The sequence below is a fragment of the Platalea leucorodia genome (genome assembly GCF_965183815.1).
Source record: "Platalea leucorodia genome assembly, chromosome: 5".
NCBI lineage: Eukaryota > Metazoa > Chordata > Aves > Pelecaniformes > Threskiornithidae > Platalea > Platalea leucorodia.
Window position 1 is genome coordinate 95598853 of NC_138827.1, and position 14976 is coordinate 95613828.

General features: G+C 43.2%; 1 protein-coding gene across 1 annotated transcript in view; it reads left to right on the forward strand.

Annotated features, from left to right (window-relative positions):
- Nucleotides 1–14976, forward strand: part of THSD7B (thrombospondin type 1 domain containing 7B) — a gene marked incomplete at its 3' end in the record, with an annotated part of 273337 nt that overhangs the window by 223841 nt on the left and 34520 nt on the right. The window contains exon 16 of the mRNA XM_082312579.1: nucleotides 14334–14467. Within this exon, the coding sequence (XP_082168705.1) occupies nucleotides 14334–14467 (134 nt within the window). The remainder of the gene's footprint in view (nucleotides 1–14333; nucleotides 14468–14976) is intronic.

Consider the following 14976-nt stretch of genomic DNA (forward strand, 5'->3'; position numbering starts at 1 on the left):
GGATCAATGTCTATGGGATGACACATGGACTGGATGAACTCCAATGCGCTTCTGATCTATAATGTAGAACTATTTTTTTTGACAACCTGTCAAAATGCATGTAAAATCCACGCAGGCATCCCTTCAATTTTAACATACAATTTATATTTTAAGTATGTAGTATGGGTTAATAAATGTGGCGCTGACTTAATGATTAATACGTGATTTAGAATTCTTCTGTGGAGTTCCTCATTCGGAGATCCTAAGACCAGACGTAGACCATGATGATGATGATGGTCTGTTTTGACCTCTTGTATAGCATAAGCTACTTGACTGCAGTCAAATCCCTGCATACCTATGGAGTTGGAGCAGGTTTCTAGGAAGACACCCCACCTTGGCACACACTTCGGCTGAAGGAGGATTTACCCTGGATAAGCTGATCCAGTAATTAATTTCCTTCATGCTTAAAAAGGTTCCTCTTTTTCATAACTTGAGTATGAATTTGTCTAACTACAGCTCTCAGTCTTGGGAACGTATATCTTTACCTGCTAGCTTAAAGAGAGCTCTTCTAAGAGAAATCCTTTCTGTATATTCCCAAAAATGATCGTCTCCTCTTCCCCACCTCTCACCTGAACCAAAGAGGTAGATTTCTGTATTTTATTACTGTAAGGCAAGATTTTCAGATCCTGAATTATTTTTCTGGGTTTCCTTTAACCACTTTGTCATTGTCAATGTTACTTTTACAATGAGGAACCAGGACTGTAGGCAGTGTTGTAACAGTGCTGTTAATATTTAATATAATGGTAATTCCACCGCCCTATTCCTGTATGAGGTAGAAGGGTGTCCCTGGTTTCCAGAATGCGTTCTGGCAGTCTGTGATTTATTCAAGGCAACGGAGCTCAGTGATGCTACAGATAGATAGTTTCAAGCTGCTGGAAGATCTCTTTAAAGCTCTCTCAGGTGTCTTTCTGCTACTCTGCATCTGGTATGATACAGCAGAGTTATTTCTTTTTATGACTCAGTATTGCTATTTTATCTGACAGTGACATGCTTCGTTGACAGACCTGCCATCGTATAGATTGTCACTAATTATACTGGTGTTTTAAATGTTTACCTGTAAAGCAACAGTGGAAATGCCACTACTCGCTTTGGCAATTTGATTCTGGTCTTATCAATCTTACTGTCATCCGTTGGCTCTCAGTTGGCTCAAGTCCTTCAAATTTCTCATAAAGTTGGGTGCACATACCTGGACATGCTTCCTGAGCTGAATCCGTGCCGTAGCTGAAGTGGTGCTTCAGTGTTTTACAAACTCTACATTTGTCTTGTCTTTTTGCGGTATTATTGAATCACATTCTCTTTATGGTTCTCTACAATTTCGGGATCCAGGGCAGGGGTACCACTAAGGGGCCGGTTGTCTCTCATCCTGTGATTGTGCTGTTGACAGGTCGGTCTCTCATCACTGTACTTCTGTACTTCTCTTTCAACCTATTTTTTCAGTCCATTTCTCCAATTCATAAAGCCCGTTTTGAATTCTCCTCCTCTCCTCCTCGCTGTCCCTCTCACCTTGGCAGCATCCGCAGTCAGTAAGAATCATTTTCAGTCCATCAGGCCTAAATTAATGAAAACAGGGAATATGACTGGATACAGAACATATACGCTCTGCAGAGCCATGCCTGAGGTTTCTTGCCTGTTTTACACTATTAACTATTCAGAGCATGATTTTCCAACATTGTACTCACCGAGTATTAGATTCATCCACACCATATTTCTTTAGCCTGAGAGGTAGTGTGAAAGGCTTACTAAAGTCAACGTAATACCTACCAATTCATCCCTATCCACAGCATCTGTTATCCTGTTACTGAAGAACATCAGAATGATCTCACACAGTTTGTTCTTGACAAACCCGTGCTACCTGCTACTCATCTCCTTGTTATTTTCTGCTGCTTATAGATAATGTCTGCAGGAAAATATTTTTCCAAGAATAAAAGTTTATCTGACTGCTATGCAGTTCACTGTTTTTTTTCCCCTTTCCTCCTCCAGCTCTCTCGCCTCGCATCTTCTGAAGGATGCTGGGCAATCTTGTCTCCATCATTCCTAAATAACCCCATTGACCCAGAAGTTATTTCAAGTGTCTCTTCAAGTTTGCCCTCCTTGCTGGCCAAACTTTCTGAGCCAGTGCCCATCATAAAAAGTTTGTCTTGCCTTTCTTTCCCTTCACCTTGTTGGCGACCTTTCATTTCCTTCCATTCCCTCTATTGTAAATTGACTGGTTTTAGTGTTGAGCTTTCTCTGTGTGGTTCCTGAGATGGGTAAAGGCGTTTCCCTTCTCTTTATTTCTTTGACTCTTCAGTTCCTTTCAGATCTGCCATTCAACTTCAGTTTCTTATCTCTGCCTTTTAATTTTCCTCTCTTTCTAACCTGCTGTGGGCTGAGTGAATACTTTCTTGTAGACCATTTGCATGATCTTTAAATGACTGCGTCCTCTAATTTATACCACATACTATTTGTTCTGTTGCATTATTTAATTCTCTAAAAGGTTTCAGGTGGAGTGGTTTGTGTGTACAACACACTGCAAAGCACAGCTGTGTTGCGTAGTCTCCATATGCACTTGCCTTCTACTTTTTCCTTTTACTTACTGTTTTGGGGGAACAGCCTTTTTCACTCCATTATTTCCAGAATCATGGATGCGTGAAGGCGGTGCTCCAGGGAATGGCAGAGGTGCGAGAACTGCTGAATCACTCATGCCCTGACATAGCCTTCCTGAACGCCGCAGTGGTACGGAGCAGGACGTGGTGCTCCGGTGGTGGTTATTATGGGGTACATTACCCACTGGTACGTGAGAAAATAAGGAGTTCTGCTTTCTGGTAGGGTTCCAATAGTCAGACTCTCACAAACTCCTTAAAAACAAAGCACAAAGAAAACATAAATGTGTGCTAGATGCTGATGTTTGTGGAGCCTGGGCACATGTATATATAGAGTTATGCAGTCATTCCTAGTCAGATTTATTCCAAAAACGTCTACTTGTTTTTTATGTAGGTTCTCATGAACCAACAATATATATAGGCACCATTGATGTACATTTTAAATAAATAGGTGCTGCAGCAAAAATTCACCATGATCAATACTTTTTTTTTTTCCTAAATTTTAGTGATGTACCTATAAATGTTCAGATGTTCCTTGCTTGCTACAGCATGACCCAGAACAGTGGAAGTCAGGAGAAGACTTTCCACTGATTCATGTGTATTTGTACAGGTCCATGTAAAGTATTTAAGCTCAAAATACAGGCCAATGCTAGAAATGTAAGAACCTGAAAATATATATATTCCCTGCTTTGAAAGAAAGGAATGGAAATGCAGAAGAAATACCCAGAACTACAGAGGCATCAGCTACCCCGCAAGGTAGTGGCTCGTAGTCGCTTCCCTCTTATCGTTTGCCTCTGGGGATAGTGTACGTGCACTCTGATGTTTGAAGTAGGTTGGGTAGAATTTAACTTATGGCTCAAGGGAGCCTCTAGTTTATTAAATATGGATGTTCTTGCTGGGGAGCGGTCGCAGGTAGAAGCACGGTTTCTCTCTGCAGCACATCACTTTTCTGGAACGTATGCATTTGGGAAAGGAAACGCGGCTCTTCTGTGCCTAAATCTTTTCTGTCTGGATCCGCCTATAAGAAATATCAACAAAAACTGTCAGATTGTAACAATTGCAGGATTTCTAAGTGTGCGGCGGTATGATTGTAGCTGCCTTCAAATCTGTGAATTCGGCTGGCTTGTCACGAGGCTGGCCTCTCAGCAGCACTGCTAGGAGGTCTGCGTTACCTGTAATTATACAGAGAAAATTGCTCAAGTTAATGCTGCGTCTAAACGCAGTACTAACATCTGCCTGTCTTGGCAGTCAGACAGCTACCATAAATATGCGCTGCAACAGGCTGTCAAATATCCTGGCTTCTGCAGTAACTTGCGCTTCTAAGGAAAATTTTCCAGCTCCAGTTACTAATCAGGCTGTGGGTGATCTTTCCGAGCTCTGAAGCTACGGGATCTATCACTCATCCATCAGCGTCTGTCCTGCTCTCCCTACGAGCATCCGTTTCTGTCCGGATGCTGCTGAGGAGGAATCGGACCTGCTGCTGAGCGGACTGGGGGGAGAGTGACGGTCTCATCCTAACGAAACAATCAGGTGATGAGCTGGTTTGCATTTCTATTCCTGCTTTTGCAGGAACCTAAAACTGGACAGTTTATTGCTGTGACTGCGGGAAGCCCCAGGAGCAGTTTGCGGTTCTCTCTGCTTCCAGCCTTTGGTGTAGTCTCATGGAAGCGTGTTTCAGAAAACAACTTTCAACTGCCTGATGCTTCCTAATCTCTTCTATTTCTTGTCTATAGTGCTATCAATCAAATTGTTCTTGTCGGCTAACCGGTTTTAAATCTCACGTGGAAAAATTGTGAGTCCAAGATCGTGCTATGTAAGGACAAATGTGTGACTGCTCTGGCACGCTAATTCATTCTTGCTTAAGACATGAAAATAAACTGATAGAATATCAATTTGAAGATTTTAGACCTTGAAATGATTTAAAATCTCTTAAAAGAAAGACTAGGGCTGAAACTTTGTCTCCAAGGCATCATTTTTAACTTAGCAGTAAGCTCTGATGGTCTTTTCTTTAAATTGCCTATTGTACAGATGCCTACAAAGAAAGTGCTTCCTGGGGACTGTTTGTGTTTAGTACCGGCATTTATTTCATCTCATGTGACAGATGACTTGGCTTCTGGATCTAGTAATCACTCGCTCCCATCCCACCGGGGCAGGTGTTTGACCTGCTGAAACGCTGTGATGTGGTTTGGGAGCGCGGGCTGGCTGGGCAGAGGACCGCGGCGGCCGCGGGCTCGCTGAGGAGCCCCGTGTCCCCCAAGCCCGGATGGCTCCCGGCGCACGTCTGCATGGGCTTCGTTTGGCGTTTCAGTCAGAGGAGAGGAGCGGGAGCACCAGGCTGCCCGGGCTCTGTTAGCCAAAGCTGATGTTTGCGTTGTCCGTGCTGTTTCAGTGAGGCTGCCTGCGGGCTCCAGGACGATTCGATACGGACTTCAATAGTGCAGCTCCGGCACGGCCGGTGGACCCCTGGAGCTCTCGGTGTCAACCGCCCCCGCACAGCCCTCCTTGTCTGTAGGATGTGCCTGCGCTGTATGCCCATGTTATTGAATTTTTATCATTTAATTATTTTTTCCATAATGAAATCCACTTTGAGTTATTGCTGGTGTTCATGGAGATCAGGTCCCACCTGATAAAGGCCAGCTGGCTGCGTGCCGCCTGGCGTGCCTGCTGCATGTCGTCTGCAGGCTTCACTGAAGACAGTGCCACCCAATTAAGATTTTAAATGTCTGAAAGCCTTTCATATCTGTTGTGATTGATATTCTGTGGTTGTGGGGTTTCTTACCAGACTTCACATTAAGCTTCATAGATTTTTGAATTTTTTTATTATCCTAAGGCTTTGATCATGAGACACACTTACGAAATCCAGAGGATCGCTGGATGAAGCTGAATGAACTCTGCTTTATTCTTCAGCATAGTCGTGCTTTTCATTCACTCACAAATAAATGCCTGATTTCTGCTTGAGGGATTTTTTTTTTTTTTAAAGATGGGGAAATCAAAGAATTGAATGCAACCTTACCTTGTGGCAATTTTATTTTAAGCAGATTTTCTGCTTTTTTTTTTTCTTCGCAATATTATCATACAGCAGCTAAACTAATGAATAGCTAAACTAATGAATATATAATTTTCTTTCCTTTCTGCTTGTCATGCCCTGCTAACATGGACATCTACAAAGGCTCAGGTTGGTGTTGCAATCTGTCTTCATCTTCTCCTATTGTTCTCATTTAGTAAAAAGGGGCTTCGATGTTGTTCTTCATCAATCAGCTTTTTTTCCCGTCCTCTCTTTAAAACTGGATCCAACATTATTACTGCATAACAGATTCATCCAGAGAGGTGCCACATTTGTTTGTTACCCCTGAAACTATCCGTCAGCTGCAGCAAAATGTGCTGTTTCAAAAACACAGGACATTTATTTATATCTACTTAAATTTGCCATGCTTGCCTAGCTTTGTGACAGGGAGACAGCAGAAGCTACAGCACCTACGGCTTCTGGAATCAGCAAATCCGCACCGAAACTCTCGCTAACGAGTTTCTGCCTTGCTTTAGACCCCCGTATCTGACAACGTAGTAAAATGGCATTTGTTAATATCTCGTCTAGAGTCAATATTTTCTTGATAGTGAAGAAGCATAATTAAAAAATAAAACAAAAAGCAGATCCGCAGGAACTGGGCATTTGTGATCGTATTCACATATCCCCCATTCACACTTCAACATCTCCATTTTTTTGTGTAACTCTGAGACTAAATTGTCTTGCCTGAGTATTTCAGGTGGAAGTAACTACCCAATATCTGCGCGATATCTGCAAGGTGATACTCCCCGCTGTGTTCTGCTCCTCAAAGGCTGTAGTGTCAGTAAAACCTTGAGTAAAACCAGGGAGGCAGGTTCGGGGCTGGGAGCTGCGCCTTCTGCCTTATTTTCTCATGTTGAATGATGCCAACTTCTTATTTTAATCTCCAGGAAGGAGCGCTCACGCTTTATCATATTACAACTTGGTGTTTTTAATGCCTGCACCGATCTTACAGAAAATAAAACCACTTACCACTAGTAAATATGAATTAATAAACCTTGCTGAGCAACATGTTAGTACTATAAGTGTGAGCTGTAATGACTGGGGTTTGACAGAGCTCACTTCAATTAACGTTTTAAACAAGGCATTTTCCACTTGTTGCACTTAAGAATTTGAAATACAGCGGTGTCTGTCTTTGCATATTTAATCATCCATTAGAAGAAAATAAGGGGTTTACTAGGAGCATTTTGTAAAGTCCGGCAAAAGACAAAATACAGTAAAAGCATCTGAAGGCCCTGGTGAGGGAAAGTGGAGCATCCAGATGTCTTTATAGCAAGAACACTCTGTTGCTTTCCTAATTTTTCCTCTTTTCGTTTTCCTCATTTTACAGCCAGCATTTTACAGTGCTGCTTTTTTTGATGGCTTCATCCTGAAATGTCTTTATCTGAACTTTTCAGTATCTGATTTTAAGTGAGATGTCATTCCAGTTAGTGCGAGAAATAGGGCATTTCCAGATTCAGTCCCCTGCTTCCTGAGGGCTCCCTCGCCAGCCTCTGATAAATCACTCAGTTCTTCATCCGCAGTTTTCTCATGTGTAAATTAGGATTAGAGTTGAGCAGTTTTGAGGGTCGGGCTATAAATAGATAATCAAGAGCTGGGAAGGCTTCAGAGGATTGATAATTGTTTTTACCCTTCCTACTCAGTGAAAATCATTTTTCAGCAGTGTTTTTGAAGGCTATCACCATGGCTAGTCCCTAAGAGTAATGGTGAAGGGTCTGTTTCTGTAGGGGCTTCCATGCTGCCCGCAGGGCAGAGGCTGGGAATTGATACGTCTTTCTGTCTATGCTACAGTAAGATTGCCTGACTCTTAATTCGTATTTTGTACTTAGAATAAAATTGATCCCATCCTTTTGCCAGCTACAAAGTTTTAGGCAGGTCTAGGTTTTCTGTGAACTTGGTTCAACGCCAGTGAAGGCTTTTCATAACCTTAGCGAAGCTCTAGTTGATTTGCTTTTTTCCGTACCACAAAGGAGGTAAAAAACAGTAACTCCTTTGAGTTGGGTGTAAATGAAAACTAAAAGCGCTGAATTTCCTTCATGAATATTTGTGCGGGTATCTGCTAGAGGCATAAAAAATTCAGGAATTTCAATAATTTCAGAAGTCTTACCACATGCCGATCTATTCAAACTTTTGTGCTGCAAGTCATTCTTGAGCAATATTTTTTTAATTTTGGTGGCTATTTGCAGCATCCAAATACCTAAAGACAAATATTCATCAGTGAAACAACTGCTTTGCAAAATCCAAATTGCTTGAAAATTAATAGTGCAATCAGTTTTAATACTGGTAAGCGGTTAGCATATTTCTGGCGATTGTGATCAATACATAAACTAGCATGAAATAAAATCAATTTTATTTTAAAGAGAACTATTTAATGTTGAAATTTTAATGAGGTCGTTTCTGTGATGTAGTGTTCGTTAATGTGCAAGTACTTGTCCTTCAGATGTACAGTTAATTCGGTAAAGCTTTTAAATGCGTGCTTAGATCTGCCAAATCAAACATGCACTTAAGTAATTAACAAAGTAAGTACTCCATTTTCAATTCAGTTTTAAAGAATTAAATAAAAGAAACTCATTATTATAAATTATCTGTTTTGGATTAAATGGAATGCAAAGGCAGTATTAGAGCATTATAAAAATTATTCAGTTAATGTATGGGCTCCTTACAACCAACAGAGAGATTTGGATGAACTAGATGGAGTCAACATGGAAGTCAAATTTGCAGGTAATTGCAATGGATGGACACCTTTGGAGCTCTATTTCCCACTGTGCTCCGGATCCATTCACGTCAGGCTGGTTGCAAGAGAAGTGCTGGCTGTGGCCCAGATTTCACGAAGCGGTGGCCATAAGCTGTAAGAGGAGGAGCGAGCCGCTTTTGCATGGTGGCATCCCACTGCTGCCTTCTCTTGCAGCCTGGATATGCAGGGAGCATAAAAGTGGGTATGCAAAAAGTATTAAAAGTGAGGAAATTGCAGGCCGGTTTCAGTAGGAGCGGTTTTAATGTCTGCGCTTGAGTTTCCTTACCAGCAAGTGTCTTCGCAAACCAGAGCAAATCAGCTCTTTCCTATATGAGACCTTTTCTAGCTTTAGTGTTATTCATGGTGGTCTTCATAGTTTAAAAGTAGGTTGTTATTTCTTCGGTTCTGGTTGTTTCAATGTATTAGGTCAAATGTAACCTTGGTATAACGGCAGTGATGTGAAATGAACTTATGTTAGCAATGAATTTAGCCCATTTTTATTAGAAATGAATAGCACAGAGGTTGTCCTCAGGGTCTCAGGCAACTGCTACAGTGATCAGTTTGGTTGTTCTAATATAATAAGCAGATATTGACTTTAGTTGAGGTGAACACTAAGATATACTGTCTTGAAAGCTAAAATATCGACTGAGGGAAAACCAGAGTCAATATTTACCTTGAGGGACAATAAATCTTGATGTTCACTGAAATATGAAGTCACTATGATTTTCAGAAGTGTTGAACCTCATTCTAGTTTACTTTGCAGGTGCTCATCAGAAAAGCTACCTGAAGTATAGGTATGAATTTCTTTTAATGGATGACATCAGTTGAGCAAGTGCTGTTGTTTCTCTATGTCCTTTGCAAGGTCAGTATTATTCCTGACCTACATTTAAATAAGTAAGTTACAGAACATTATAAATCACACCAAAGCTCTCTGGTGGTTAGGTATTTGGACCTTTCCTTAAAATGCAAGTGTCAGCTATTAAAAGGGAAAATAAATAGGTTAATGTTTGTATGTCTTGTTGAAGTAACTGTCGACATCAAGATACTTTAGCAAGGACTCAGGGTTTGCATTGGAGTGAATGGGAATTAGCTTCTTTTATTAGGGCAAGCCTATAACAGTTTGTCTCTTAAAAAGCACCTTTTGTCCTTCTTCCCTTTAATTTATTTAGAACTGTGTCCATCACCTTGATTTTAGGATTCAAATGGTAATGTATTCCAGGTTAATTGCGGCTACAAGGGGTGATAGAGTGGTCCTATGACAGTCAGCAACAAAACTCCCATTGACTTCAGTCAGGCATCATTTCACCCTTTGGTTCATTGAGCCCAAAACCCAGCATGTGAATATGAACAAAAATTGAGGAAAGCGGTTAACTTCCTAAAATGCTAAAAGTATTTTGATTGTATTTATTTCTTGAAAGGGTTAAAGGCGAGGCACTAAGGGACGGAGCCAAGCTGGTTCCCTGGGCGCTGAGCTCTGCAGCTCCGCACAGCTCTGGTGTTTGCAGCTTCCAGCATCTTTCTCCCAGCTGAGCAATGCAAAACAACGGGGCCCTGTGCCCATCGCGTGGTCGTCTTTTCATTTCTGCCCTTCAGGAGACGGATTGTGGTAGTACAGCTCTGTATATGTGTTGGGTGGCTCAGTCTGAAGGTTTTTGTAAATGCACTGTAAAGAAGTGACGTAGCTGGACAGGAGACTTCTGTATCTGCAGCAGAGGTAGCAGATGGCAGATGTGATGTGGGCCAGGATACTGAGACTGTGTCTAATTTGAAGCTTGGACACACTCTGTGTTGCAGCCAGGGACCTGTGGGAGCACATCCCAGCCCTCTCCCGGCTGAGGCACTTTGGGTCCCTGGGGTGGGTGAGGCGTGAGGACACCACATCCCGTCCCAGCCTCTCTTCAGCATCAGGACAGGGTGCTCCCGCAGAGCCAGGAGGTGAGAAGTGCTCCCAGGTCCCCTGGTTAGTGAAGAATGACAAGGCTTAGCCAAAATCCTTTGAAAATGCAAAATCAAGAGCATCATCTGTTTGACCTTGTTAAGTACCACAGCTGTTAGCAAAAGATAGGAGTGAAAGGGTTAAGGCTTTTTTTTTTTTTTTTTTTTAAATACAAGAAAAGAGGAATTGGAAGTGATTGAAAACAAATTATGGCAAGCCAGGAGAGAGAAACAGGAGGAAAACATTGTCCTGTGGAGGAAAAGAACACATGCCACGTCACTGTGGTTTTTTAAGTGCAAAGAGAGAGTCACAAATCGTATTCACAGCTTCTGAAATGCACACCCACAGAGTTGCACCGGTGGAAATCTTGCATCTCTTTATGACTCCCATTTAAAAGGCATAACGGAGTCTACTGATACAGGTTGTAACTTGCTCTGAAGAAATCTGTCCCTCCCAACGGTGCATGGTGCTTATTTACACCTTCCCGCTGTCTCAGAGGTACTACCGGAGATGGCATTGCTCAGCGCTGACGCAGGGCAGAGAGAGAGGTTGTTCACAGACAGTGAACACAGTGGTGTCAGCACAATAACTTAGTAAAACGGGTTGTTTGTTAACAATTGTGTTTCGAGTTTTTGGTGGTGAGTGTAACGTGGAATCCTGACCGAATTGGAAGTACCGAGCGGGTACCGTGGAAGGCGGGTACTGAGCTACGGCAGGGATCGCGCCGCCGGTGCTGCGCGCCCTCCTCCACATGCTGAGAGCGGGACGTCTGTCAGGGGAGGAGAGCTGAAGGGGCTTCACGTGCAATCCTACTGGCTTGACACGATTAGGCAGCAGAATACAAATGCTGTATTAATGGCTGTATTATTGCGATCCTGCCTGCTCTTGAAAGAGCGCATCTGAAGTACCACTTCACATCACGTGTATTTGTGTCACTGCGTATGGGATCTCTGTTTTGTCCTCACAGGTTTCCTCTTAGAGATTTTAGTTCACGTGGCATCCCAGCCCTGCCCAAACCCTGCTGGTTTTCTTACACAGAAATCACATCAGGTAAATGCCGCAGGAGGTTTTGGCCACCAAAATGCAGCTGTGGTAAATTCCTGGTATTAGGCCTATACTGCTATCTGCAGGTGGGCTTTGCTGGTTCAGAGAGGGCTGAGGTTTAACAGATTTTAACACAGAGCGATGAGAGGTCATCGAGACAGCGAGCCGGGATTTCCAAGCTCTTGGTCTGGCCCAGGCGAGGAGCAGAGGCTGCTCGCTGCAAGCAGCAGGGTGAGTGCTGAAAGGCTGGCAGTGCTCGTGCCATGACCTGCGGGATTCACAGCGATATCCTCTAACCCTGAGGAAGGGTTATTAATTAGAGCAAGGAAAAGAATCTTAAATCCCTAAAGCCACTGCCTGTGCTGCGCCTGCCCCAGCTGCCCCGCCGTGCGTGGGGAGAGGTGCAGGCAGCACCCGCGCCGTCACCTCCCGGCCTCTCCCAACCTCATCTTTCTCTCCAAAAGTCCAAAGAGCAGGAACAGGCACCCACCCAACTCTTAATAAACTTATTATTAAATAAGTTTTACCTCCCTTAACACTGCCCAGTGAGCCGGCTCCTCCCCAGGCTGCGGGTTGCCTGCCTGCCAGCAGCCGGTTCTTGTGATGTTTGGTGCTTCGCTCTCTCTGGGTTTTGCCTCCCCTCTGTGATGAGGGAAACTCTGATCACGCCTGAAGCACACATTTCCCTCTTCAACTAATCGTCTCCTGCAGACAGCAGTATGTTTTGTCAGACAACATAGCCAGAGCGTGGGGTTTTTTTTCATTCCCCCCCATGGAGCAGGGAAACTAATAAATACACCCTGTCTCTACATCCATCTCCTGGCTGTCTTTGGGCAACGTGAAGGCTTCACAGTGCCTAAAGAGGGATTGTTATTCTTCCCGGCATGCGCGGGAAATGCCTGCAGGAGTCAGTAGCTCTCTCAAGGTGACAGGCTGGCCGGGGCAAGACGGTGGCTTGGCACGGGGCTCGGTGCGCTGCCGCGTCCCCCCGCGCCTGCGGGCTCCCCGCTTGCTGGTGCTGAGCACAGGTCCTGCTCAACGGGTGCTTTCTCTCTTTCCTCTTGTGTATACCAGTTAATGTTAATGAGCATGGCCGCACAGCTAATTAGGGGCACTTCTGGTGCCGCTTGCTCAGCCTAGGAGACAGCCTCTATATGCACTTTATACAGTACATAGACATCTATATAATATATAGTTAGGCCAAATACCACCGCCTCGGTGTGCAGAAATCATTAGCCCATATCGAGGGACTGCAGTGCCCTGTGATCTTTCAAAGAACTTTGTTCAGGCCCAGCGAAAGCTGGAAACATCGCACCCCGCCTGCGCTCCCCCAAAAGGCTGCGGGGTGACCCCACTCGCTTGTGCAAAAAGCTTGCACCAAACATTGTCACTGCGTGTGTTCCAGCCCTGCCGTAGCAGTCCTAATAAATTTTGTACATTCTCTCGTGTTATTTGTGCACAGACTGTGAAAAAGAGTTTGTGCTTAATCATATGTAGGAAAAATCGTACTAATCGTAGTACTGCGTTTGCCCCCTTCCCTCCCTCCCTTTCCCCTTCCCCTGCATGGAACGTGATGCTCTTACCAGTTCATGCCGTGCTTGCCCCCACTGGTCCCAGCTTCTATTGCCCTCTCTCCTTTCTTTTCTCCTTCATTTGCACTTTTTAGCCTATCTTACTCTCTCCTCTCTGCTAAACTTATGCACAATGTTTATAAAGACCCACAGTTAAAATTAGTTTCTGACATTTGCTGTTCCTGGGGGGTTTTCTTTAGCAAGTTATCTTCTTTTCATTTGATGTGAAGGTAATTTTCTGATGGGGCACCAGTTGTGTTTTCTGACTGGTATCTCAATCTCCCTGCCCCCACCTCCAAAATGGTGGAAATAAGGTTTCTTTATTGTTGTGGCCACAACATGCATAGTCATAATCTGCTGTTTTAAAATGAAGCTATAAATTATTAAACCTGTGGCTGAGTATTTTTTTGGGAGGAGGAGGGTTGGGAGGAAGGCTATTGATTTAGTTATTTTAACGGTGAGAACCAAACAACGGCTCCACGGCAGCAAGGCCAAGGAGATTTTGGTGTGTGGAAGAAGAAATTCCAGGTGCGCTGTATTTTTTCAGGGCAGCGCATTGTGCTTCACACAAAGCAGCAGAGAACACTGTATCTTCAAATCAGCTTCTGCAGACAAACAGGCTTCAAAATAAATAACTTTTATTCATTACTGTAATAGAGCTTTTGAGGCATTCATTTGTTTAAACCTAAAAATCTGCTAAAGTACTATGTCTCAGTGTGCTGCTTGTAATAACCTGAATATCCGGCACCTTTTAGAACTGTTTATCAAGCTTTTGGCTGTATTTTTCTCTCTTCATAGATACCATAGTTCAGGTGAATACATGGTCGTGTTTGATTAGGAGATGTGTTAGAGATAAGTCACTTGCAGGGAAAAACGCATTTATAGGTTTTGTGTATGAAAATGGAATTTATAGGATGCATGAAGTTTCATTCTTTTATGGTAAATGACTTACAAGGATATGGTAGAAGCAAAGGTAAATGAGTGATGATTTTAAGTTTGTACCTTCTGAAACACAAAAGGATGCAGTACATACGGTCCTGGTGAATGACGTGTGATAGATTCTAGCGAGAGCAGTCTGAGCAAATGAAATTGTAATGGAGTTCCTCTTCTGGCTGCAGGAAATAGCAGTTATTTATCCTGTTTCCTAAGATGCTGCATGCATACTGCTGTTTATTATGTACTTAAAAATCCCTTGGCAAGTCAATCATGAATAAATGAACTTAAAGCTATTACAACATCCTTAGCATAAGGAGCGTGAGCCAGGATATTTTTCAATGTACTCTTTCCTGTGTTTGGCTGAGGCGTTCCTGCAGAGATGCTAACCTGGGTAGTTCAAATGAACAGTTTTGATTCTTTCTCCTGGCAGGTGTACGAGGCAGTCCCATGCTACACCGAGTGCAATCAGTATTCTTGGGTAGTAGAACCATGGTCTCCGTGCAAAATCAACAGCGAACAAAATTCCCTCCACTGTGGGGAAGGAATACAAACGAGGAAAGTCAGGTGCGTGAAGACAAAAGCACAGATACTCCAGATTAAAAAGAGCTGATACATACTTGCATAAAGCTGAAATATCTGGCCATCTGAGAGTGAGCATGTTGCTGAGTCCGGTGTATTTCAAATGAAAAGAAACATGTGTTTACGTGCGATGGTTTACAGGAAAAGCATCTCAGAGATGCAGCCTTGTGTTACGATCAAGACATCTTTCAGGAAGAAGGCATGATGTTTAAATTAGAATTCTTCAACCTAAATGCCATATATACATAAAGCCCCCTGAGGTGCAAAGCCTCCGTACTCTGATTTGCCAACATTTTCCCCAAGTAATGACACAGCATGCACCGGAGTGGTGCTCATTATTAGTGAGTATTCATTCCCCAAGCACGGGGAAACACTGAGTTATTTCCAGACGTTTGGATGTTACTAGCAGGAGCACAAAGATTTGCTCTTGCTGGTTGTCATTTTCTGTTCGCTCATCTGTCAGCCGATCAAAGTTAAAATCCCTCTGTATGAAG